This window comes from Euprymna scolopes, chromosome 17, assembly GCF_053919585.1.
Source record: "Euprymna scolopes isolate OS-2025 chromosome 17, ASM5391958v1, whole genome shotgun sequence".
NCBI classification, from domain to species: domain Eukaryota; kingdom Metazoa; phylum Mollusca; class Cephalopoda; order Sepiida; family Sepiolidae; genus Euprymna; species Euprymna scolopes.
Genome location: NC_136498.1, coordinates 15,787,925 through 15,812,679, shown reverse-complemented (window position 1 = coordinate 15,812,679; position 24,755 = coordinate 15,787,925). Strand labels below are relative to the sequence as shown.

Genomic DNA, 24,755 nt, shown 5'->3' with positions numbered 1-24,755 from the left:
TCGACTACACCAGGTTTCGAGAGCATCCGGGCACTCCCAGGCTCATGAGTCTGCCATCGGCGATCACCTGTTGAGTATAAATAGGTGTGCCGATCAATATTCCGATGGGTGGTTTTCTGTTTTATACAGTGCTAGTTCGAACTATCATCTCAATATCATTGAGGCGTTAGTTATTAACAACTCTCGACCTAGCCTGTGTAGACAAAAGATTCTTAGACATCAGTTGGAGATATTCATTGATTTAAAACCACCTGAACAGTGATTTTTTTTTTTTTTTTTTTCTCCACTGTTCTTCCAACTGTAACCAAAATTCCCCTCTTCCCTCATTCGTTTTCTTAGTTTTTAATCTATCATTCTGACGTTTCCTCTTAGAGGGTCAGACGATAAGGCCTTAGGGAAAATTTTAATTTCACCTGCCCATTTCTTTGTTTTTTTTTGGTATTTAAATTAAATTATGTTTCCTCTGAAATATATATATATATAAATAAAGGTTTTAATGATTTGTAATATTTTCAAACATTTAATAAATTCTATCTTATTTGCAAATCAATTTCTTTCGTAAGTGTATATTTTGTGAATAAACAGTTTATAATTGATTCTATTTAATCCATGCAACACTTTTATTTGGTTTATTAAGATTTTGAAGAATAAACCCACCATCTTCAAAAAGGAAGAATTCAATCTTGAAGTCATTAAATAACTACATCATAATGTAAACACTGTAATATTTGTTGCATGAGAGCAAAAGTCAAGACATTCTAAAACAAAATGGCACATAATAAATCCCACTCAAGCAGGAATGAATCCACAATTTCTGTATGGAAAATAAAAACTTAAAAGAGTAATCTCTCATGTCTTTTAAATTGGGGTGTACTGTCAAAAATTTATGGCAAGACATTACTGCTTCATCTAAACTGCCATTTGTTGCATTGTCATTTTTCCTTTTCATCTTTTGTATTAGTTGTTCAATTGTTATTTTCGTTAATTTTATGGAGGTCTCTTTGATCTTTAAGTCTTCTGCTTTCTTTCAATTTGAAACCTTTGAGTCATTCTCCCCATCTGGAATCCAGAGAAAACCTACAACACTTTAAATTTAAAGTCTCACAGATTAAATCAATAAAAAAGTCTTAAAATGTCTAACCTTTCCCCAATCTCTGTTTGTTGGATTTTTGGCAGAAGCCATCTTGGCTCTTTTTTTGCTTTCTTTTAATCGCTCACCAGCCTTGACCACTTTATCATCGTCCACCTTGCATTCGGGACAATACCTAAAATAAAACAATATCAAATAATTTGAAAAATACAAAACCCATTTAACATGCAATCAATATTTTCTTGTGCATACATATACTCACAGGGTTACCCAGTATTGTTTATCCTTTAGTCCTCACATTCTATAAGTGATGTTTCTAACAAAGTGAAAAGAATTTGTTTTCGGAGTTAGAATCTATTCAGTTTAATACTTATTGTTGGCAAGTTTTTGATCTTGAAGTAGTGTATTTTTTTAGCTGTTTACATCAAGTGACTCCATGCCTTGTCTGGAGTGATTTCCATTAAAAAAAAAAAAAATTTAATATATTACTATTAAAACTTCTATCTCTTCCCTATCCATTGATTTAAACCTTCTCTCTACCCACTTCTTTCTTCTCCATGCAGTCAATTTCAGTCGGTATAAGAGAATTAACAACTCGACTAAAACATCAGAGTTACTTCTCTTTACTTAGTGAATAATCTGTCTGGAAAGCCGACATACCTCCGACAAAATCTACATCACTTTAGGGTGAAAGCATGAGTGTTTTTCTAAATTTTTGATATTATTGATCCGGAGCACCATACAAAAAAACTTTGTAGGTAGTGTTTTGTCGTTTGTTTAGTTTTAGCCAGACATAGAAACATAGAGACAAATGCTTTTGTTTATTTATTTGCGAACTATTATCCTCATCTTTACAGTTGTTCTTTAACATTTTTGCCAACTATTCCTCTGGCCTTTGTCAAGTGGTTAACCGCGACAGGATAAGAATGATGAATCTTAACTGTATCTTCAGTAATTACTGCCTTCCATAGTTGTTGTTGTCAACTAATCCTCTGGACGGCTTTGGCTAGGATTGAAACCAATATTTTCAGACAATTCTCACCTAGATTTGTAGAGATTGATTCACTGTCTATCCACTGCGCCAGGGACCCCAAAGGGCGATCAAGATTGGATTTTTTGGTCGTATAAAGCCAAGGATTTTTTTTGTGATCTGAGCTTACGATTGTCAGGTTTGTACTGAATGGTATATTAATTGAAATTCTTATTGAGATGAATAATTTGTATATTATCCTCATCTTTACAGTGGTTGTTTAATGACGTTTCGGCCAACTATTCCTCTGGCCTTCATCAGGTGGTTAACCGTTTGGCCAGAGGAATAGTTGGCTGAAACATTGTTAAACAACTGTAAATATGAGGATGATGGTCTGCAAATAAATAAAAATAATTCCAATAATTAAATAAAGTGCTTTTTTATATATAAAAAAACCCACAAACAAACAAAAATCTAACACTAAGTTGTCAGGTCAAATTTTCAAAATTAAATCCAAATACTGGGTAGGTACAGCTAGTATAATCTTAATTCCAAATAACATTTTAGTTTAGTTAACTCCCATCCTTAAACAGAAAATTTATTAAATCTATATACTATTAAAATGTTAAGCAGTTTTTGCAGTCAGTCTGCATGCTAACAGTGAGTGGTTGACATAAAAGAAATAGACAGAATACACATTATTACGGTAGTAGTTTTTATGATGTAAATATCTAATTCGAATTTCACTAAAGGATTTTTTTTTAACTGAATACATTCAAAGTAATATAAAAACATTTTAAAAACTAAGTGACTTTTTCTTTAAAATTCAGAAAAAGAGAGGAAAAAAATTTTTTTTTTTTTGAACACATTTTATGAATAAAAACAAATACATCATAGTTACTTACTAGCAAGTATATATTAAGTAGCAAATATTTTCCCCCAAATTTCAAATATTTTTCTTCATCCAAACTGTAAAGTGGAAGTAACGAGGTAAAGATGTAAAATGACATAGCCAGGTACTGTGTTACACTGCTCGAAGAGTGAGTATAAACTAATTTTGGCAAAGTCATTAACTCATAGAGTGAGTGTATTGAGAGAGAGAGAAATTGTGTAAATTGATCAAGTAGTTTTATTTTTATAAAGAAAATCATTTTAAAATGATTTTAAACGATTAACAATTGTAAAATATAAATATCTACATTAGTAAAACTTTTGTTACATTATGAGGATTTTTTTTTTTTTTTATAATCACAGAGATCAAAATTTTTGTTTTAATCTTTATAATTATTGGTAAGATAAATATTTAGAGAAATGTTAAATCTTTGTCAGAAAAAATAATTTCTGTTCTGCTAGATCTAGATTAGCAGATGTGCTAACGATTATATCTCATAGGATTAGTGAATATCTCGACAAAGGCTTCCTTTCTAGGGCAATTGCTCTTGACATATCAAAGGCCTTTGACAAGGTATGGCATAAAGGCCTACTTCACAAGATTTCCAGCTATGGTATAACTAGAAATGTTTTCTCAATTATTAAATCATTTCTCTCTGATAGGCTCAAGAGTAGAGGTTGATGGGCAGAAATCAGAAGCCCACAGTATTAATGCTGGAGTCCCTCAAGGGTCCAACTCTCTTCCTGATCTACATTAATGATCTCCCCAAAAACACATACTTAAATCATTCATTGACATCTATGCTGATGACACAACCATCTATGGCAACACATTAAAGGCCGTAAATGACAAAGTTCTCTCTGATTCTCTCTCCTCTGATCTTGAGCGCGTGGTACAGTGGGGAAAGAGGTGGCTGGTTACTTTTAATGCATCTAAAACCAAGCTCCTATCTTTACATCATCAACACTCTGATCCCCATCTGGCATCAATTGAAATGGATGGCTCTCGTCTTGGGGAGGCTCCATGTTTTGACAAGCTTCAGGGTTTAACCTTTACTCCTGATCTGACATGGAACACGTACATCAAGTCCGTTGCCAAGGTCGCTGGGAAAATGGTGGGATCCTTCTACCACTCCAGAAGATATCTCACTACTGATGCAATCCTCTATCTATATAAAAGCCAAGTTGCTGCCACATCTGGGCAGGAGCTGCTAAAAATAGCCTATCTTGCCTTGACAGAGTACAAAATAACCTTTGTGGCTTAGTGGGTGGATGCACCTTTCCCTTCCCTACAACCTCTCTCCTACAGAAGAGACGTTGCAAGCCTATCTTTGTTTTATCGTTACTTCCATGGCAAGTGTTCGTCTGAGCTCCAATCTCTCGTCCCCCCTCGCCAATCTTTCACGATAAACACCCATCTAGCTGCAACTACTGTCAATAATTTTCCCCACTCTTTATCTGTGCCTAAATCAAAACGTAGATTCCATGAACAAAGCTTCTTTCTTAGAAGTGCACGCCTGTGTAACTCTCTTCTGTTTGCCTGTTTCCCACCTGACTACAACTTGGATGTCTTCAAGTCCAACATAAACAAATTCCTGATGAACCACCCCCTTAAGTAAGGCACTTTATCAAATCTCCAATACTAACGATTACTATGAAACTATCCCATTGATTACTGTACCTGCAATAACCCTTATCACCGAGTGGCTTCCGGGCCTTGATAGGTGGTGACCACCATGTAAAAAAATAAAAAGTAAACCAAAATAAAACATTGAGAAAAGTGAAATAAAAATTTTTTTTAAAAATAACTTCAAAATAAACTTTTTTCTTTGTAAACTGATTTTGTTAGCAATGTTTTTTTCACCATAGGATTGATTTATACTTTATAAAATAAATAGTTCTTGTACAAAATTCTCCCTTTATTAAAAAAAAAAAAAAAATTCCCCACCCGTTCTATCATGACCTGATGACCTTAATAAAAAGTCATATTCCAAAAATTGTTTACACTTAAGTAGTTATACATATATATATATATATATATATATATATATATATATATATATTTATATAAAAACATTTTTAAATGATTTAAAGCGATTAATGGAAAATCATAGGCATTACAAGGCTGCTCTTGCAAGTTTGAATTGTTGAATTATGTCAGTTTCTTCAAAATGATGACATGAGATGGTTTCTACTTGCTTAATTTTTTCCTTAAAATTCAAAGAAAAAAAAAAAAAATTGATTATTTTTGTTTCATCATATAGATTTTTTTAATATATTAATAGATGGGGAATTTTCGACAAGTCCAGTGTGCGTGTGTTCAATAAAAAACTGTACTAAACGTACCATTCGTCTACATCTGGAATTTGTGTGAGAGGAGGTTTGAGGCAATCCAGATGATACGCCATGTCACATTCGTCACACAAAATCTGCTTCTCAGGATTGTTCTTGCCACCACATACTGAGCACGCACATTCCCGACATTTGCGATTGGGGTTATCTTTGCAGAAATCACACTCGGGTTTATTTACGCCTGGAGAGGAAAAATAAAATTATTTGTTTAAGTTTTTTAATTTAATGAAAAAAGTCATTTTGTATAACAAAAATAAACATCAACCGTTTACATTGAACTTGTACCCAATTTTTTACTTGCACAAAGTTCAACCCAGGAAAAAAAAAATGTATGTACCCATTATCAAATGAAAATGCCATATTCTAAATATAATGTAAATTGATCAAGTAGTTTTATTTTTTGTAGAAAATAATTTTTTTTATTAGTTGTAGGGATTCATATTAATTTTAAAATATCGAGAGTTCCTTGTGGAACAGTGGATCAAAATGTCTTACTTTAAAATTTGATTTTCTTAGTTAAAAAAAAAAAAAAAAAAAAAAAAAAAAAAAAAAACTTGATCAATTTATGATTTTTGGAATATAATCTTTTTTTGTTCCATGAAGAGCACATACACCAGAAAGATTAAAAAAATTTTTTTTTTAATTAGGTTAAATTCTAGACAATAACCAAAAAATTGTACAGAAAAATTTCAGGTTTTTTTTTTTTTTTTTTTTTTTTTTTTTTTTAAATAATTTAGCTGTCAATAACTCTCGTTTTAGATTAAAGCAAAAATAATAACTTTTTAAAATTATAAAAAATTACAAATTGATTGATAATATCAAAATAGAATAAACATTAAAAGGTCATTTTTACTCTTTTTGTAATATTGAACAATTTTGGATGAATAAAATCATTTGTGAGTATTTTTATTTTTTTGTAAAACACTACAAACAATTTTATAGTTATTACAATGTTTGCGAATAATGGGTGCTATGAAAATACTCTTTTTTTAACATTACCTTCTATCATAATTTAACTCCAAATATGATATTTTCTTAAGTTTAAGAATAAACGTCTCTCCAGCATCAGGAAGACCTTTCCAGTAAAGGTGTGGAGATTTCCGCATAACAAATTTAATTTTTTATTTAAAACGAACTTCATTTACATAATTGTTTCTAAATTTATTGTTTTCATTTTTACATTCAATATGCTTATCTAGACTGGACATTCTTCTTAAATGTTAAATATCCAGTGTTTCCCAATTTTTTTTTTTTTTTTTTGTAAATTTTCAGTGTTGGTTTAATGTTTGACACTTGCTATTTTCTTTTTTATTCACCTAACTTATTAAATATTGTTACCTATTTTTCTGAAATTTAATGAATTCTTTATATTATAATATTCCAATAACATTCCATTTGATACCTGGAGGTTCATTTTGCTGAAATTTAATGAATTTTTATATTACACTTGTTCTTTTAAAACTCAAAATGATTGACAAACTTTCTTCAATTTAAAAAAAAAAATAATGTAAACTAATGCCAGTTAAATTGTTTCCTTTTTCTTTTGATGAAAGGACATGTTTCTTCAAAAGATTTTTTTTATAAACTATTTGAATATAAAACTTGTAAAGTATTTCATTTTACACTTGTTTTATCATTTCGTTTTCTACAGTAATGCTCTATTCCCAATAAAATCATTTTTAAATGATATTGGGATTACTGGCAAATCATAGGCATTATAAAACTGCTCTTACAAGTTTGAATTATTGTTGAATTATGTCCCTTAGTTTCCTTAAGGTGACAATGCGAGATGGTCCCTAATTGTTTATTCATAAAATATACTTTTATCATATCAGGAATTAAAATTTATTTTATAGAAATCAATTTCTAAAAGCAAAGATGAAGCTCAATATTTGAACAGAAATTTCAATAGTACTTTTAATAAATAACTTTCACACATTACATGCTCCAGAAATGTGTAATTTTTGTTCCGAAATTGTCATTAAATCATACTTGTAATCCATATATTTACACAAGTTAACTTACGTTTGGCTGGAGAAATTCCAGGATTCTTTTCTGCATCACATTCATTAAATTGTGACCCTGGAGTCTCAATAGCAAAAATTTCATCACGGAATAAAAGCTGACAATTTTCCAAAGGGGTCAGATCAGCACTGAAAAAAAAAAAAAAAAAAAAAAATCTATATAAATAAATAAAAAAATATAAAAATAAAGATTTTATCCCCTCAACCTATGAACAATGTTAGAGTAGAAAATTAGTTTTCACTTTTAGTTCCTATTTAATTGCTTTCCCACGAAGGCAGAATTAGACACGAGGTTGGTTTTTAATGTGGGGAAAATCCAGCTCCCTAAAAGGGAGCACTCTGGATAGAAAGGGAGCACTTTGGATAGGAACAAAAATAAAAATTGCCTTAATCTAGAAGGATTTCTCTTCTACTGACCAAGAACAAAAAAAGATGAAGTGAAATATCAGAACAGATACTACACTTTGTTGCTAGCCATAGGATAATGTGTTGATGAAATAAATATTTAAGATACAATTATAGAAATATTTGGATCGACTTAAAATTAAAGTCCATGGATTACATTTGGATCTTTCTTCTTCTTTAAGACATAATTTACAAAATGGGTGGAATCCTTAATTTGTGCCAACTTTGCAGAATGGTTACAGCAAAATAGAGATGACCAACAAATAAGTTAAAACAGATTTTTTTTTTTTTTTTACAAGAATCAGAGGGGGGGGGGGAGAAAAGATTCTTACCCAATAAATACAGTTGCATATAATTCTTTGATAGTGCGCGTGTCTCGTTTACCAGTTATAATACAGTCGTACCAATAACCTCTTTCATCCGGTGCATCATAGTTATAGTTGGCCATCACTTTTTGTCCAATTTCAATGTTTTTAAATTTGATAATCTGTCGAGCTCGCGGTCGAAGTTGAGTTGACGTCAATGTCACTAAATCATCATCTTCGTAGCTGGAACAAAAAATAAATGTTAACATTTACATAATTATTAGTAATGGGACGATTCCAATAATTTTTCTCATTCCGATACAATTACTGATTCCGATTCTTTATAAATCTCTAAATATTTTACTATAAAATTGTTATTTTGTCCTGAATACTGTAAAAACATCTTAAATGTACATGTATCTTCTCAAACGTAAAAACACACTTGTGACAGGGTGATCTAAAGATTTTAGTCTTACTGAAAGTTTAAATCATTAAATGTTTATTATTTTATCATTACTATCAATAGTGGAAGATGATTTATAAAAAACAAAATCAAATAAAATAGATGATTAAAGGAATCTGTTTTGGCATTGGAAAATATAAGGTCAAATTTTCCCCGATTCCGATACCCCAAAAAGCTCTGGTTTTTTCCGATTCCAATTAATTGTCCCAACACTAATAATTATAATATTTGATTTAACATCCGTTTTACATGCAGGTGTTGGATGCCTTTAGAAATTGACAACCAAATTTATTTCTGATTCTGTTTCTTTACATAACAGAGCCGCTTACATATAGTGGTAGCCGCCACAAGATACCTATGTAATTTAGCAAGCCAGTGTGCTAAGTGATATCGCAGTGAAGGGATAGAAGTGGGGGAAGCAGGGAGGAAACAAAAACAAAAACGACACCACATTGTTAGAAGACTGGAAAGGTGTGCTGGCATGATATGTACGTGTGACCCCGTGCTGACAGACGAGAGAAACTGTAAGAAAAAAAAAAGTCAGATGCAGGTGTGTTTTGGAAAGTATCATAAACAAATGTCTTATTTCAATCGAAAAAGCCAAGTCGAATTTCTTTCTTTTTTTTTTTTTTGTTCTTTTGTGATTATCTCTGCATGCATGTTAATATATGGTAGTCGCTTCCTTAATTGAAGAAAGATTTTTATAGGTTGTATGCTTTTTCTGATGCTAACCCAATGAGGTAATGAAGGACCAGTGTTCTTTTTCGAGACACCATTTCTAGATGATCATCCACCATAGCTAAAAAAATTCATCTGCTCTTATCAAAGAAAAATACATACCCCCCTCCCACTTCTTTAAAAAACGGGAACTTGTTTGTCCATGGAAAGTGACTGATTTATTATATATATATATATACATACATACACACACAGAGTCGCGTCCAAAACTAAGAAACAAAAATTTAAAACCTAATATTTGTTAGAAATAACTGTGAAAAGCTGAAATTTTGACAATTGGTAGTCGTTATCATCCATAATAAAATACTAAAATTTGAATCATTTGCAAAGAATAGAAAAAAAATTATAACAATTATTTATTTTAAAAATAGGAACATCAAAAAGTAAGGGACAAAATTAAGAACAATGTAAACAGTATGCTATATTCAAATTTTTTTTACTTCCTCTAAAGCAGGGGTTCTCAACCGGGGTCCACAGGCAAAACATAAAATAGAGGTCCGCAACGATATTTTGGTGGCCCATGAAGAAAACCAACTCAGAATAGTTTTTATTAAAAATTTAATTTCTACTGTAATTTTGTATAGTTTTTTTTTTTTTCAATCATTCAAGTTATTTTAACTATATTTCTATTTTCCAGGTTTACCCCATTAAATTAGTTTTCATTTAAAAATAAAGCTTAATTATATAATATTTCTTTGATTATTAAAACCTCAAAATTTATACTAGTGAAAAATCGAAGATTGTCTTATGATCAATAGTTATGAAGGGGTCCACCAAGCTAAAAAGGGAAAAGGGGTCCGTGAGTAAAAAAAAGGTTGAGAACCACTGCTCTAAAGAATAAGTCTTAGTCATTTGTAAACGTTGCATCAGCTGGCACCATGGCGAAACGCCAAAAACTTGATTACTCTGTGAGACAATCTATTTTGAAGTTACACAAAGAAATGCACACCGGTTAGACTTGAATGCCTACTAGACACTATCCTCGAGTGTCTAAGGTCTCTCTGTACAGGGGTTTGCCAGAACAATCTGGTATGAGAATACTTTTTCCATAGAAGTAAACCCTGACTAAATATTAAAAATCACATAGTATTCGCAGCCCAAATAAGATCTCCTCACTATGGCTACTCCACAGCTTTTCCGAGGAATGGTGCACCTTCTCCAAGTGATATTACCTCAAGTAATAGCACGAAGCTGGATACTCCACCAGACTAGATAAATTCTTGTCCTGGAATCCAGTAAGACCAAGAGACCAACATGAAAGATATACTACAATGTATAAAAATGGTTAATTGGGGAGAGGAAAATTATGTTCTCAATTTCTTTATTAACTCAGTGTTTGAGAGATAAAGAACTTTAATGGAACATTCTAATAACTATGTATCTCATATAGACTTCAAGTGTTAGCCCCTGGTTGTGGGCCCCTTGATTTCTTGAGAACTTCGACTGAAGTAAAATAAAAAAGTTAGAGAAATTTCAGAGAAAGTGTTGTAGGCAAGGTTATTAAATCCTACAATGATACAATGGCAAAATAGTGCTTTTAAAACAAGCAGACCTCGCAGAGAAGATCTAATAATGCAGCGCATGTCATTAAATGACCGTTTTAAGTCTTTCGCAGAAATTAAAAGGGTTATGAATAGTACTTCATGTGTTAATGTGTCAAGACAGACTGTTTCTAGATGACTGCAAGAAATAGGGCTGTTTAATTGAACCCCAGGGAAGAAACCACTTGTTAGTTCATAGAATAAGGAGAGATTAGAGTTTGCAAACAGGTATGTAATTTGGACATATGAAAATTGGGCAAAAATATTTTTCAGTGATGAAAGCAAGTTTAATTTATTTGGAAATGATGGAAAAAAACAATGTAAAGAGACGTATTGGTGAAAGATTAAATGCAAAGTGTACTCAGAAAACTGTCAAGTTTGGGGGTGGAAGCGTCATGGTATTTGGAATGTTTTCTAGTCAAAGTACAACGCTTACAAACCCGTGTAAATGCGCAGATCTATAAAAATATTGTTCAAGATCATGTTGTGCCAATCATAAAGAATTCAGGTTTCAATAGGGCTAGCTTTATACAAGATAATGCCCCATATCACAAGGCAAACGTGGTAATGCATTACCTTAATGAGCAAGATTTTGAAATTATGGATTGGCCACCGCAAAGTCCTGCCTTAAATTAAAAAAAATTTTTTTTTTTTTATTGCATTTTTACCCCAAACAAGGCACATTGCCACTTTGTTGTCGGGGGCTACTATCAGAGACATAAGCATCAGGGGAACTGTGTAGGAAGTTGGGCAGCAAGATGTCATTTCTCGTTACACTTGAACTTCTGCATGTTGGTACAGTCGGGGAAGCAGGGATCCGGAAGGGAATTCCAAAGTCTAGCTGTTCTGGGGAAGAAACTACTGGAGTAGAAGGCTCTCTTGCATCTAGGGATCTCTACTGTGAAGGGGTGGGATTTACCTGCTTGTCGGGTTTGTCGGGGATATTCACGTTGAAGGGGCACAATTGCTTGCAGTTCGTCAGAGCATTCACCGTTAAAATACTTGTAGAACAGGCAGAAGGATGCAACATTTCGTCGATGGAACAGAGGCTGAAGTTTAGCTGACAGTTCAGGACCTATAAAATTGGTGACTCTTTTGAACCTTGTCTAGGAGCGAGAGACTAGTGGCAGATGCACCAGCCCAAATATGACAATTCTCCATACATGGGCGAATGGTGGCCTTATAGAGGTATAGGATACTTTCAGGCGTTAATAGCTTTCTAGCATGGTAGAGAGAACTCAACTTCTCCGCAGCGGTCCTGGCAACGTTCTCAATGTAATTGTTCCAACTCATGTTTCCTGTGAACGTTAGGCCGAGGAGTTTAAAAGATGTACTTTCAGATAAAGAGTCTTTGGCCATTGCTATTGGCAGTAGGGAAGGTTTCTTGTAATTATTGAAGGAAACAAGTTTAGACTTGGCAGCACTGAATGTGACCATCCATTTTTGTCCCCATTCCACTACGGATCGGAGGTCATCCTCTAATGTTTCTGCCATTTCTTTGTGTTCATTTGTTTTCCTGTCGTATCTGTTATAGAGCGTGGTGTCGTCAGCATGCATACCCATCTCACAGACAATTTTGTCAGGGAGGTCATTTATGAATATTAGGAATAACAGAGGTTCAAGGATAGACCCCTGAGGCACTCCCGCATTTATATCATATTGTTTAGATGTACGACCGTCAAGGACAACCTGGATTTTTCTCTTCTCTAAGAAAGATCTAATTATGTTACGTATTCTTCCAGTGATGCCGTATGATCTGATTTTCTTAAGACCCTCATGCCATACCCTGTCAAAAGCCTTAAGATATATCTAGAGCTACCGCTCTACCCTCCCCCGCTTTGTCCAGTTAGGATATCTGCTGTGGAACGGGCTTGTCTAAATCCATATTGTTGGTCAGTCAGAAGTTTGGCATCTGTAAGGTGATGGACTAGATTGGTTAATTATTGTCTCAAATATTTGGGCGAAAAGTGGGAGGAGGCTAATGGGGCGATAATTTACTGGGTCAGTTCTTTTGCCAGAATTCTTGAAAACTGGAACTACAGAAGCAGTTTTCCAGCAGGCAGGAAAGCAAGATTCATTAAGGCATTTGTTGTAAAGTTCGGAGAGAACTGGAGCTACTTCGGCAGCACACTTTTTTAATAGCACAGCCGGGATGAAATCAGGTCCACATGCTTTTGCAGTGTCAAGCTTTCTTATGATAGCATGCACCTGAGCAGGGGTGATTTTCAGATCGTCTAGTGTGGCGTCTGTCTGCAAAGGAAAGTCAGCGAGGGGGTGGTTAGCAGAATCCAGTGTGGAGTTGGCGGCAAACCGTCTGGCAAACATGTTAGCCTTCTCAGTTGCAGAGCAAACAACCTCATGATTGTTGGATAGTGAGGGAATTGTTGATTGCCCATTATTTACTACACTCTTGTAGATTTTCCAGAAGTCTCGGGTTCCTAATTTCTGTGCTTCTTTGCATTTTTGGGTGGTTTCAGTAAATTCTCTCTTAGCTGTCGCAACAAAAACGGTCTTCTTGTGACGACGAGCAGTTCTACGCATGCGCCAGATGACGTCATGACCTGATTTACTCTAAATAGTTGAGAAACTGAACAAATTTCATGTACATCGCGTTAGGTCAGTTGATTAGCATGTTGGTTCATTATCTAAACATTTTGGGTTTGAATCGTGGTGTAAGATGTCTTTTTTTTTTTTTTTTTTGATTTTTTAAATTTAAATATTGAAGCAGGGTTATTTAAGCCATTTTTCACGTAACGTTTGTTTTTCTGTTTTTTTTTTTACTTCGCTTATCCACCCCTGACCACACACCCAAAAACACTCGGGTACCCACCGATTTTTTTAATTTTAATATCGAAACAGGCTTATTTAAGCCATTTTTCATGTGTTCGTTTTTCCGTTTTCATCGTTCGTTTACCTTACGTTAGTTTTTTTTGTGTTTTTTTTCTCAATGTTTTGATTACAGGAGGTATCCATTGTTTTTAGAGACTGACTGAAAGCTTATATATATATATATATATATATAATATTGAATTTGTTTAAAAATTGAGAATTTACATTCTTAACAAAAACATATTTCATTACAATTTTCTTATGCAATACTATAAAAAGGAAACACGGATTAACACCTTTCACAACAGTATAAGTGAACAGAAAAAAAATAATTTGAAAACTTACCCATCAAAAGTTATGGAATACAAAAATCCATCATCAGTGGTTGAAAGGCCTTCCAATAATTTTTCTTTCCAATAATTTTCCTTGTTATCAGTGGACATTTCCACTTGGTTACAATTCTCATCAACCGTTGCATTTTTACCAAACATTTTTTCTGAATTGATTTTTGAGTCTAAAGAATTTGCATTTTTTACTTCGATTGCACCGGATTGTTTGTCCTCCGCATCCGAGTGGACAGAGTTCAGTCGATTCTCAGGATCAATCGTATTTTCCTTGGTCATTTCTTTCCGGCTTTTGTCGCAATTTAAAGGGTCCATTTCTTGTAAAGGTGTGACAGGCTTGGTTGCATCCGCTAGCTTTTGGGCCGAAATTTTTGGACGTTGGACAATTTTTGCAATGCTGGCCTCAAACCAGGCACCCATCGTGCTATCTCTTGCATCCAAGATATCCCCCATCTATGATAAAATTGGAGTTAAAAAAAAAATTAATACCTTTATTTTTATAAGAGGCTAATATAGTTAGCTTGAAGCATTGTTTAGCATGTATATAAAGGAAATTTAAATTTATGAAAGGCAATATGTGTGTGTGTATATAAAAACATTTTACATGTATCGTGTTCTTACTCGTGTCAGGTGGAGTATTCTTGATGTTATATTTTGGGGAAATATCCCTTTGTCAGATGTGTTTGACTTTAAAATGCATCTTATACTATTGTAAAATGAGAAAATTTGTTTTAAACTTAATATAGGGCTTGTGTTGATATTTTATCGAATTATTCATTTTATTTTTAATATTTTATATTTTTCTTGTAGAATGCAAAAACTATTAAAAACTTTTTTTTTTTTTTTTTTACACAGTGATCACCACTTATCAAGGCCCGGAAGTCACTCAGGGATAAGGGTTATTGCAAGTACATTACGTTAGTGTGGAGATTTGATGAAGTGTTTACTTAAGGGGGCGGTTCATTAGGAATTTGTTAACATTGGACTTGAACACATCCAAGTTGTAGTCAGGTGGGAAGCAGGCAGACGGAACAGAGTTCCACCAGCGTGCAGTTCTAAGAAAGAAGCTTTGTTCATGGAATCCGCGTTTTGATTTAGGCACAGATATAGAGTGGGGGAAATTTTTCACAGTGGATTCAGTTAGACGGTTGTTTTTCGTGAAAGATTGGCGAGGGGGGGACCAGAGATTGGAGTTCAGACGAGCACCTGCCATGGAAATAACGATAAAACAAGGATAGGCTCGCAACGTCTCTTCTGTGGGAGAGAGGTTGCAGGGTAGAGAAAAGGGCATCCCCCACTAAGCCACGAAGTCTATTTTGTACTCTGTTTTTTTTTTTTTTTTTTTACTAAGAATGTTACCACTTAAAGGATAAGGATCAAGTGTTGGGTAGGTAGTGGGGCAATATCAGTCACAGTGGAAAACTTGGGGAAGATAAGATTATCTAAATGAAGTTTATTGCATATGTGACATTAGATTAATTTAACATAATTCCTAAAATGAGACACCCTGGATTGTCAATGCTAGTATCTCTCTGAAAAAAAATCCCAACCCAAAGAGACATAGCTCCCAAGATGAATTGATTCTAGTATTCAAACAAATTAAAACCTATTTAATTCAATAAACCTAAATGAAAAAATAATACTGAATTTGTTTACAATAAATTTTGGTAAGCCTTGCTTTTGGAAAATAACATGTTTCCAGAATTTCATTTTACTGAGTAATGTTACAAAAAACTATCAACTTCTTCAAAATCTAGAACTGTATGTAAAGGTGGTGGTGTAATTCTGTATGTTAGTAATCATAGCAAATATTAAAATAAACATACCATATAGAGTTTTAAATTTTGAGAAAACTGCAGTTCACTGACTAAAATTCCTTAATTTGATATTTTCTTGAAATGTTTCTGTCGAACTCGAGAATTTGAACAATTTCGAACGGAACTCTTTAGTTACTTCAGGAAGTAGCATGCTTTTGTTCTATCAGTCATGACTGGACAGAGTTCCTAAGTAATTTGCAATTGTATTTTTTGATCGCCCACACAGAGAATTAAACCTTCAACCTTCAGAAGAAGGTCACTTTTACACATTTCCGTCCAAATTCCCCAAGTTCGACAAGATACACTTTAAGAAGGTCGGAGGTTACATCAACTGAAACGTTATAAAAACCCACACTCAAGATGAGAGCAGTAGTCCGATGAATCCAAATAATATGAAAAATTTAGGTGCTTATTTATCTTTGCACTTATAATGAAAATTTTAAGTCAAAAAAATGCAGAAAAGTAACGAAGATGGCATATTCCAAACATCATATAATTTGATCAATTAGTTATTTTTTTGTTTTTTTTTTATTTAAAGAAAATTTAATTTTAAGACTTGGACTTGCTCAATGTGAGAAACCAGTCATTATATTTGTCAAAACTCATCCTGGTTATCTTCCCTGTTATCAATAGGTGGCAAAGATACTTAATCGCTAAAAAATCAAATTTTGCTAAAAAAAAAAAATTTTTTGCTAAAACTACTTGATCAATTTTTTGTTATTTTTGGAATATAACATCTCCATGCCGTAACAAGTACGTACATCATAAAGGTTTTTCTTTATTTCTGTTTTCCTAAATGAGTGCAAGTCTACATAAAAATGAAAACTTTACTGATTTTTTTTTTTTTTTTTTCAATTCAACATTCATTCAATTATTTTTATTTTTTATTCGATTAAATTTTATACTCATTCATACTGACAAGATTTACCATTCCTCCTGAAACTGTTAGTACCAATGTTTAATCATATATGTTTTGCATGAAAATATGCTAATGGCAAGTAAGCTACACAAACGTTTATTCTTCAATCAGGCTAAACACTGGAAAAAAGAAAAAGTGATATATGTGTATATAGTTTATGTAGCAATCTATTTATAAAATTACTCATGCGTATAGGTTTGTATATTTCTATGAATTGACTGCCAAAGTAATAAATCAATCATTATGAATTTGGCAACACAGTTGATAGGCATAAGTAGTAGTAGTAACGTGAACTGTATTTAGTTTTTAGTTATACAAATATGTGTGTGTGTGTGTGGGGGGGGGCTTTTATGAAAATTAAGATACCTTCAATTTTAGTGAAATTTTTGAGACATGAATTAAAACTTAATATAAAACAATGTCACCTAAATTTCATCTTTGGAGTTTTTAAAGAAATTTTTCGGCTTTGGCAGAGGGGGAAAATTGGCACAACTTTCCATTTGAAACTTGAAATGGTTTGCACGAACTTGCCATCTGTAGTGGCCATTAGACATCAATTAATTAATAAGCAAGTCTGAATTATTTTTCAAGACACTTAAGTGTCTTAAATTGAAGATGCTTTCTAGAACCAAAATCATAATTCGAATCTATTTTCAATAGAAAGAAAATGAATTAAATTTTTTTAAAACTACATCCAACTATATTTTTTGCATTATTTGGATTGTCTGGACTATTGTTCTTATCTTGGTTGTTTTTTTTTCACAACGTTTTGGTTGATGTAAGTTCCAACCATCTTTAAGTGCATTCACACTGGATGTAAATGGTGAAAAAATAGTCTATTTCTTTTTTTGATAAATCCGGGTCCATTCAGTTATTTTGATGTGATGTTTGTATATTTTTGAGATAAGGTATAATAGATTCAGTTATTTTGAAGAATGTAAATTATTTAACCTACCTTGTACATACTTTCTGATGTATCATCTTCTGCTGGAATAGATGATGATGATGATGATGATGATGATGCTCGTGCAGTGTTGTTGGTGTGGGGCTGCAAAAGATGAGAGGAGGGGGACACAATGTCAAATAAAAATTCTTGTAAATTTATCCACACAAATTTTGATTCAAGTAAAAAAGGCGGGCAAATTATTTACTTAAAGAAGCCAAAACTGAGCTTTGACAGTTTAATAGGTAAGTTTTCTTTTTTACTTTAATAATTTGTTCCGCACTTATAAATAAAAAAAAAACTATGTAAGTGCATTAGAATATGTTATAATAATAAAAAAAAAAAAAAGAAAAGCTGAACAACTCGACTTCTCTTCTGACAGAAATTTGTTCCAAAGATCTTTAGTAATGCACTTAAAAATTCAATTGCTTTCCTCACTCAGACATAATACATTTAGATTTTATGTTAATTTTCTAGAATACACACTTTTATCAAGTTCATAATGTTAAACTTATTTTTTATGTTCATGTGTAAGCACCTGCTTCCCTGCTTGACAGCCTGCTGACCCCAAACGTTGTGTGCCGTGCTTTGCTCTCCACCGTCTGTTGTTCTTATGTCCGTATCATCATTTTCTCACTCTGGTGGCTGTCAAGGTAATGCACGGATTCGCAAGCAATAAAAAACATGGATGCTGATGCTTCATATTCATGTCAGCTGGCGTGTTGAAACTGCCCTCGTCACATTAAGGTCTACATATTTACTCTCGAGACCATTTCTTCCTCTTGATCTATTAAAGGGTTCTCGATTTGGTCTAAGCCATGATCCATTTTTAATGGCATCCAAACTCCACCTCTAAAAATATCTCTGGTTCATTGTTCGATATCTCCCTTATAGCCATTTATATATTTATAGCATACAACAATCACGTTGACACACTGGTTCCTGCTGGATCACCGAAGTTAAGCAACATTGAACTTGGTCAGTACTAAATGGGTGACCATTTGGGGCTTTCAGGTGATGTATGTGCTCTCCGCTTATCTCGGCATTGTTTCCAGTCGTCCTAGTCTTCTCCTTGCCACTAGACTCAAACAGTGCCGATTCATTGTGGTTGGTGATTGCGCAACCCTTGCCTCACAATTACATGCCGCTACAGGAGGTATCCTTTGTTTTTCAAGACTGAACGGAAGCATAAGTATAGCCATTTATCACCCCCAAATTTAAACCCTACCCTTGCCTTTCTTGTCTATCTTGGTGAACCTCTTCCTATGCATTGTCTACTGATAAATACTTTTGTTATTCGCTAAACCTACTTCCTTTGCTTTTGTCACCAATCCCTTTGTCTTTTTTCTCTTACTTAGCACTTAATGACCCTGGTATCATATTCATATTTTTCAATAGAGTCCATTTGTCGAGTCATTGCTATTAAGTTAATGTGTAAATTAGTCTTTTTGACGAATTCATTTTTTTTTAAACATGAAATTTCTTATTCATAATTTGCCAATAGTTCATCCATTTACGCATTTTAAAATTGCATAACTAAAATAAGTTATCAAAATTTAATTAAAAAAATTTTTTTTTTGCGCATTAGATCAAATTAATAATTTAATTCCTAAATGTTACCATACTTTAACTTAAATACAGTTTGATGCATTATGCATTAATTTGCATATGAACAAATTAGCTGCGTTAAGAACGAATTCCGCGTTAAATCGTATGAACGCTGTCAATTGTTAAAAAAAAAAAAAAAATTACAAACTATTTTCAGTATGAAGGAAAATTGATGTGACAAATACTGAATTTTTTTTTTTTAATTTTATTTATTTATTTTTTTTTTTTTACTGTTGAGGGCTAGTTGTGTCTGGCCGTGCATAAATTGCTAGAGATGCAAGTGTCAATCTGAGCACAAGTCTATATAGAAACGGCACCGGCACCAACCCAGTGCAGGTTTAACCGGTTTCCTCCAAAAAAGGAAGTTTCATGGGAATATGAAATTCACAAGCAGTTCCCAGTTGCATGCATATCCTTGTTATGGGAGATGATGTTAGGTTTTTGCAACTCTTGCAGGAAGGTCTCAACATCTTCCTATATACAGCACCTGATATTCCCAAATTGGTCACCCATCTGGTACAGACTAAGCTCAACGTTGCTTAACTTCGGCGATCTAATGAGAACCGGTGTGTCAATGTGATTATGCCGTCTATATGATGTGAAATGATCTTTAAAGATCGGGGCATGTGGTTTAAAATATGAACAAATTAGCTGCATTAAGAATTCAGCAGAAAAGTGAGTCGAGTTGAGTGTTTGGCAGCAAATGGAGCCAAATTTACAAAGTTGTGTGGTGAATGCTGTCAAATATTTTTTTTTTTATTAGATTACACAAAAAATTAATTTAAAGCTCATACCTTCAGCCATACGCTGCTCAAATTGGTCTTGTATTCAGTATTATACAAAAATCAATGTCCAACAAACTTTAAATGGCCATAACAAAAGGACTAATTGAAATACCAATTGTTCTATTTGTATCATGCAACACTATATATATGCAACCTACAAAGTTTTTTGGGTGCTTGTTAAGATAGAGTTGACAGATCGATTTTTTAAAATGTGTTTTAAGCAACAACAGCACTTAATTATCATATGGAAAAATAGTAACATATTTAAAAATTACGAAAATTCATAATTCCATGTAATTTTTATGAAAAATTGTGAGGAATGGTATTTTCCTAGATATCAACAGTTTCAAGATTACAAATACAACGGACATACTTATCTCTTTTTCCGTCATTGTAATGGCTGACGTTTTGTTTTAGCTTATAGTGATAGACATTTTTTTTTTTAAACTAAAAATACAATAGCAGTTATATTCGATGAATTTTCATAATTTTGGGATGTATTACTATTTTCGACATGTTTTTGCTTAAAATCACAATAAAAAATCAATCTGTACACTATTTTAACAAGTACCTTGTTTTGATATATTAAGTAAAAAAAAAAAAAAAAAAAAAAAAAAAAAAAATCAAATTTCTAAAATGAAATAAATAGGTTGAAAGAGTTGGTCTATGAGATTGGTAGAGAGAAAGTCTGAAGAGAGCAATTGGCCAGATACTCAAAGATATAAGAAAAAATGTAAATGTTGGAACTTACTTCTGTATTTTCCTTATCTGAAGAATTTGAAGATGTATCATCTTCATTTTCAACTTGTTTTGAGTAGTCTTCCTTTGATACGACGGGAAGTTTGGGTCGTATCATTAACTGAATGAGGTCATTTAGGCCCACGTTATAATCGAACAGTGTGTGGCCATTAACAAGCTGGAAGAAGAGAAAAAAATTATATCATTACAAAGAGTTTTAAGTTGAAATCAATATTTTGGTTGACATCAAACCTATTTCTTTATTTTGCCTGCCAATGGTAATGCATTAACTAATTTCCAGACAGGCGGAGTTGGTAGTCAAAAACACTCAACTGATTCTTGAAATATAAAATTCAGTGATGTGTTTGTTTTGGTACCGATAAGGAATAGGCACCTAGGAAGTTTCAGCTTTTATGGAGTCAGTTTCGGAAATGACCAAAGTAGTTTACGAAATGAATGCTGAGGGGGGGGGAAAAAAAAAAAAAAAAAAAAAAAAAAAAAAGCAGAGGACACTAAGCATGGTAAAGATTAGTTTATGACTAAAAAAAAATTCAAATGGCTCCAGAAATTTCAGGGACTGATTCAGGATTCTGTTAATACATAAAATTGAAACCCTTAAAAAAAAAAAAAAAAAAAAAAAAAAAAAAAAAAAAATTAAAAATTATAAAGGAAAACAGAATTGAAAAGTAACCCAAACACAAAACAGATGTAAAAAAAAAAACTTATTCCATCCAATCATAACATTTGCAATCAAACTGGAACCTGCTCCATCCTGTGCTCCAATAGTATATTTAAGTTAACAAATCTTGACAATCTCTATGGCTTCGCCATCTAAATACACTTTGTGTACATCTGCACTCTAATCAATTGCCATGGTCTTACCAACATCAATAATTCCACTGCACTTCTTGTGTACCCAATGCTTACAAGTACCAAATATTGAATTGCACCAAAGTACCTTTACACAAACTGAGAAGGAAAAATTTCTTATTAATTCACATACATTTTTTTTTAACTTTTGAAATCATTGCTACATATTGGATACAATTTAATAATCGATAGAGAAGTGACTATAATATATACAAAATTTGCATAAATTAAAACATCATATTTAAGCGTATTTTATGACTGGGCAACACTGGACAGCCTGCTAGCATATATATATATATATATATATATATATATATATATATATATATATATATATATATATATATATATATATTATTCTGCTAAAATGTGAAAATCTTGCATCCTTGATTATGATTACCTGAAATGATTATGGGAAACTTTCATAGAAACAGTTGATGTGTTATTGGTTCTGAAAAATGCCGGATAACCTGATCATGGTTGCCAAGTTTTAAAATACGCTTAAATATATTTTAATTTGTCCAGATTTCGCATATAATATAATTTCAAAAATTTTCAAAAGTGAAAAAAAAAAAAAAAGGATTTGGGTGCCATCAGCTAGAATCAAAACTGAAAGCAAAACTAACGTCTAAAGCTGGTGATGTTACCACTATGACATGTATATAAACTGATTAAAAATAAACTAAAATGTACAAAATGTATAACGATTTTTTTTTTTTTTTTTTCAATTTTGACCCCTTAAAAACTATTTTAACTGGCTAAAGACCCATAAAAGAACGGTCCATAAAAAACCTAACCATTTGAAGCCCCTAGCGTCGTTCTGCGACTTTTAGTTTCAGAAGAGATAGAGTTTGAAATTATGGACAGACATAATGAGTTTTATAAAGTAGATTATAACTTGGCATTTTGTGTTCCTTCGAAGTGAGACATTTGTTGCATGACTGCAAGAAACAGTTCAGGTATGAAGAAAGTATGTGCTTCGTTTGATGTGTATTTTTTGTTTGGTATGTTTGGTATTATAATGTGAACAGTAGTTAGATACGAAACACCCACGCACGCATCAACTCAAGGAACATCATAAACACTAGAAAGACACTCCTAAATCTACATACATATTATATAGTTGTCTATATAACAGGTATGTAGATTTATATACTTGTCTATATAACAGGTATGTAGATTTATATACTTGTCTATATAACAGGTATCTAGATTTATATAGTTGTCTATATAACAGGTATCTAGATTTATATACTTGTCTATATAACAGGTATCTAGATTTATATACTTGTCTATATAACAGGTATCTAGATTTATATACTTGTCTATATAACAGGTATCTAGATTTATATACTTGTCTATATAACAGGTATCTAGATTTATATACTTGTCTATATAACAGGTATCTAGATTTATATACTTGTCTATATAACAGGTATCTAGATTTATATACTTGTCTATATAACAGGTATCTAGATTTATATACTTGTCTATATAACAGGTATCTAGATTTATATACTTGTCTATATAACAGGTATCTAGATTTATATACTTGTCTATATAACAGGTATCTAGATTTATATACTTGTCTATATAACAGGTATCTAGATTTATATACTTGTCTATATAACAGGTATCTAGATTTATATACTTGTCTATATAACAGGTATCTAGATTTATATACTTGTCTATATAACAGGTATCTAGATTTATATACTTGTCTATATAACAGGTATCTAGATTTATATACTTGTCTATATAACAGGTATCTAGATTTATATACTTGTCTATATAACAGGTATCTAGATTTATATACTTGTCTATATAACAGGTATCTAGATTTATATACTTGTCTATATAACAGGTATCTAGATTTATATACTTGTCTATATAACAGGTATCTAGATTTATATACTTGTCTATATAACAGGTATCTAGATTTATATACTTGTCTATATAACAGGTATCTAGATTTATATACTTGTCTATATAACAGGTATCTAGATTTATATACTTGTCTATATAACAGGTATCTAGATTTATATACTTGTCTATATAACAGGTATCTAGATTTATATACTTGTCTATATAACAGGTATCTAGATTTATATACTTGTCTATATAACAGGTATCTAGATTTATATACTTGTCTATATAACAGGTATCTAGATTTATATACTTGTCTATATAACAGGTATCTAGATTTATATACTTGTCTATATAACAGGTATCTAGATTTATATACTTGTCTATATAACAGGTATCTAGATTTATATACTTGTCTATATAACAGGTATCTAGATTTATATACTTGTCTATATAACAGGTATGTAGATTTATATACTTGTCTATATAACAGGTATGTAGATTTATATACTTGTCTATATAACAGGTATGTAGATTTATATACTTGTCTATATAACAGGTATGTAGATTTATATACTTGTCTATATAACAGGTATGTAGATTTATATACTTGTCTATATAACAGGTATGTAGATTTATATACTTGTCTATATAACAGGTATGTAGATTTATATACTTGTCTATATAACAGGTATGTAGATTTATATACTTGTCTTTATAACAGGTATGTAGATTTATATACTTGTCTTTATAACAGGTATGTAGATTTATATACTTGTCTTTATAACAGGTATGTAGATTTATATACTTGTCTTTATAACAGGTATGTAGATTTATATACTTGTCTTTATAACAGGTATGTAGATTTATATACTTGTCTTTATAACAGGTATGTAGATTTATATACTTGTCTTTATAACAGGTATGTAGATTTATATACTTGTCTTTATAACAGGTATGTAGATTTATATACTTGTCTTTATAACAGGTATGTAGATTTATATACTTGTCTTTATAACAGGTATGTAGATTTATATACTTGTCTTTATAACAGGTATGTAGATTTATATACTTGTCTTTATAACAGGTATGTAGATTTATATACTTGTCTTTATAACAGGTATGTAGATTTATATACTTGTCTTTATAACAGGTATGTAGATTTATATACTTGTCTTTATAAGAGGTATGTAGATTTATATACTTGTCTTTATAAGAGGTATGTAGATTTATATACTTGTCTTTATAACAGGTATG

At 32.0% G+C, this 24,755-nt stretch overlaps 2 protein-coding genes across 2 annotated transcripts in view; one reads left to right on the top strand and one right to left on the bottom strand.

Annotated features, from left to right (window-relative positions):
* LOC145296687 (leucine-rich repeat-containing protein 34-like) overlaps positions 1–24,755 on the top strand; it is a 272,980-nt gene that overhangs the window by 66,777 nt on the left and 181,448 nt on the right. The gene's annotated exons all lie outside the window — the stretch shown is intronic.
* Positions 1–24,755, bottom strand: part of LOC145296686 (E3 ubiquitin-protein ligase UHRF1-like) — an 84,755-nt gene that overhangs the window by 31,074 nt on the left and 28,926 nt on the right. The window contains exons 2-8 of the mRNA XM_080142641.1: positions 20,776–20,940; positions 17,644–17,736; positions 13,954–14,405; positions 8,065–8,280; positions 7,329–7,456; positions 5,298–5,484; positions 1,142–1,265 (exon numbers count right to left, since the gene is read on the bottom strand). Coding sequence (XP_079998767.1) covers positions 1,142–1,265; positions 5,298–5,484; positions 7,329–7,456; positions 8,065–8,280; positions 13,954–14,405; positions 17,644–17,736; positions 20,776–20,940 — 1,365 coding nt within the window. The remainder of the gene's footprint in view (positions 1–1,141; positions 1,266–5,297; positions 5,485–7,328; positions 7,457–8,064; positions 8,281–13,953; positions 14,406–17,643; positions 17,737–20,775; positions 20,941–24,755) is intronic.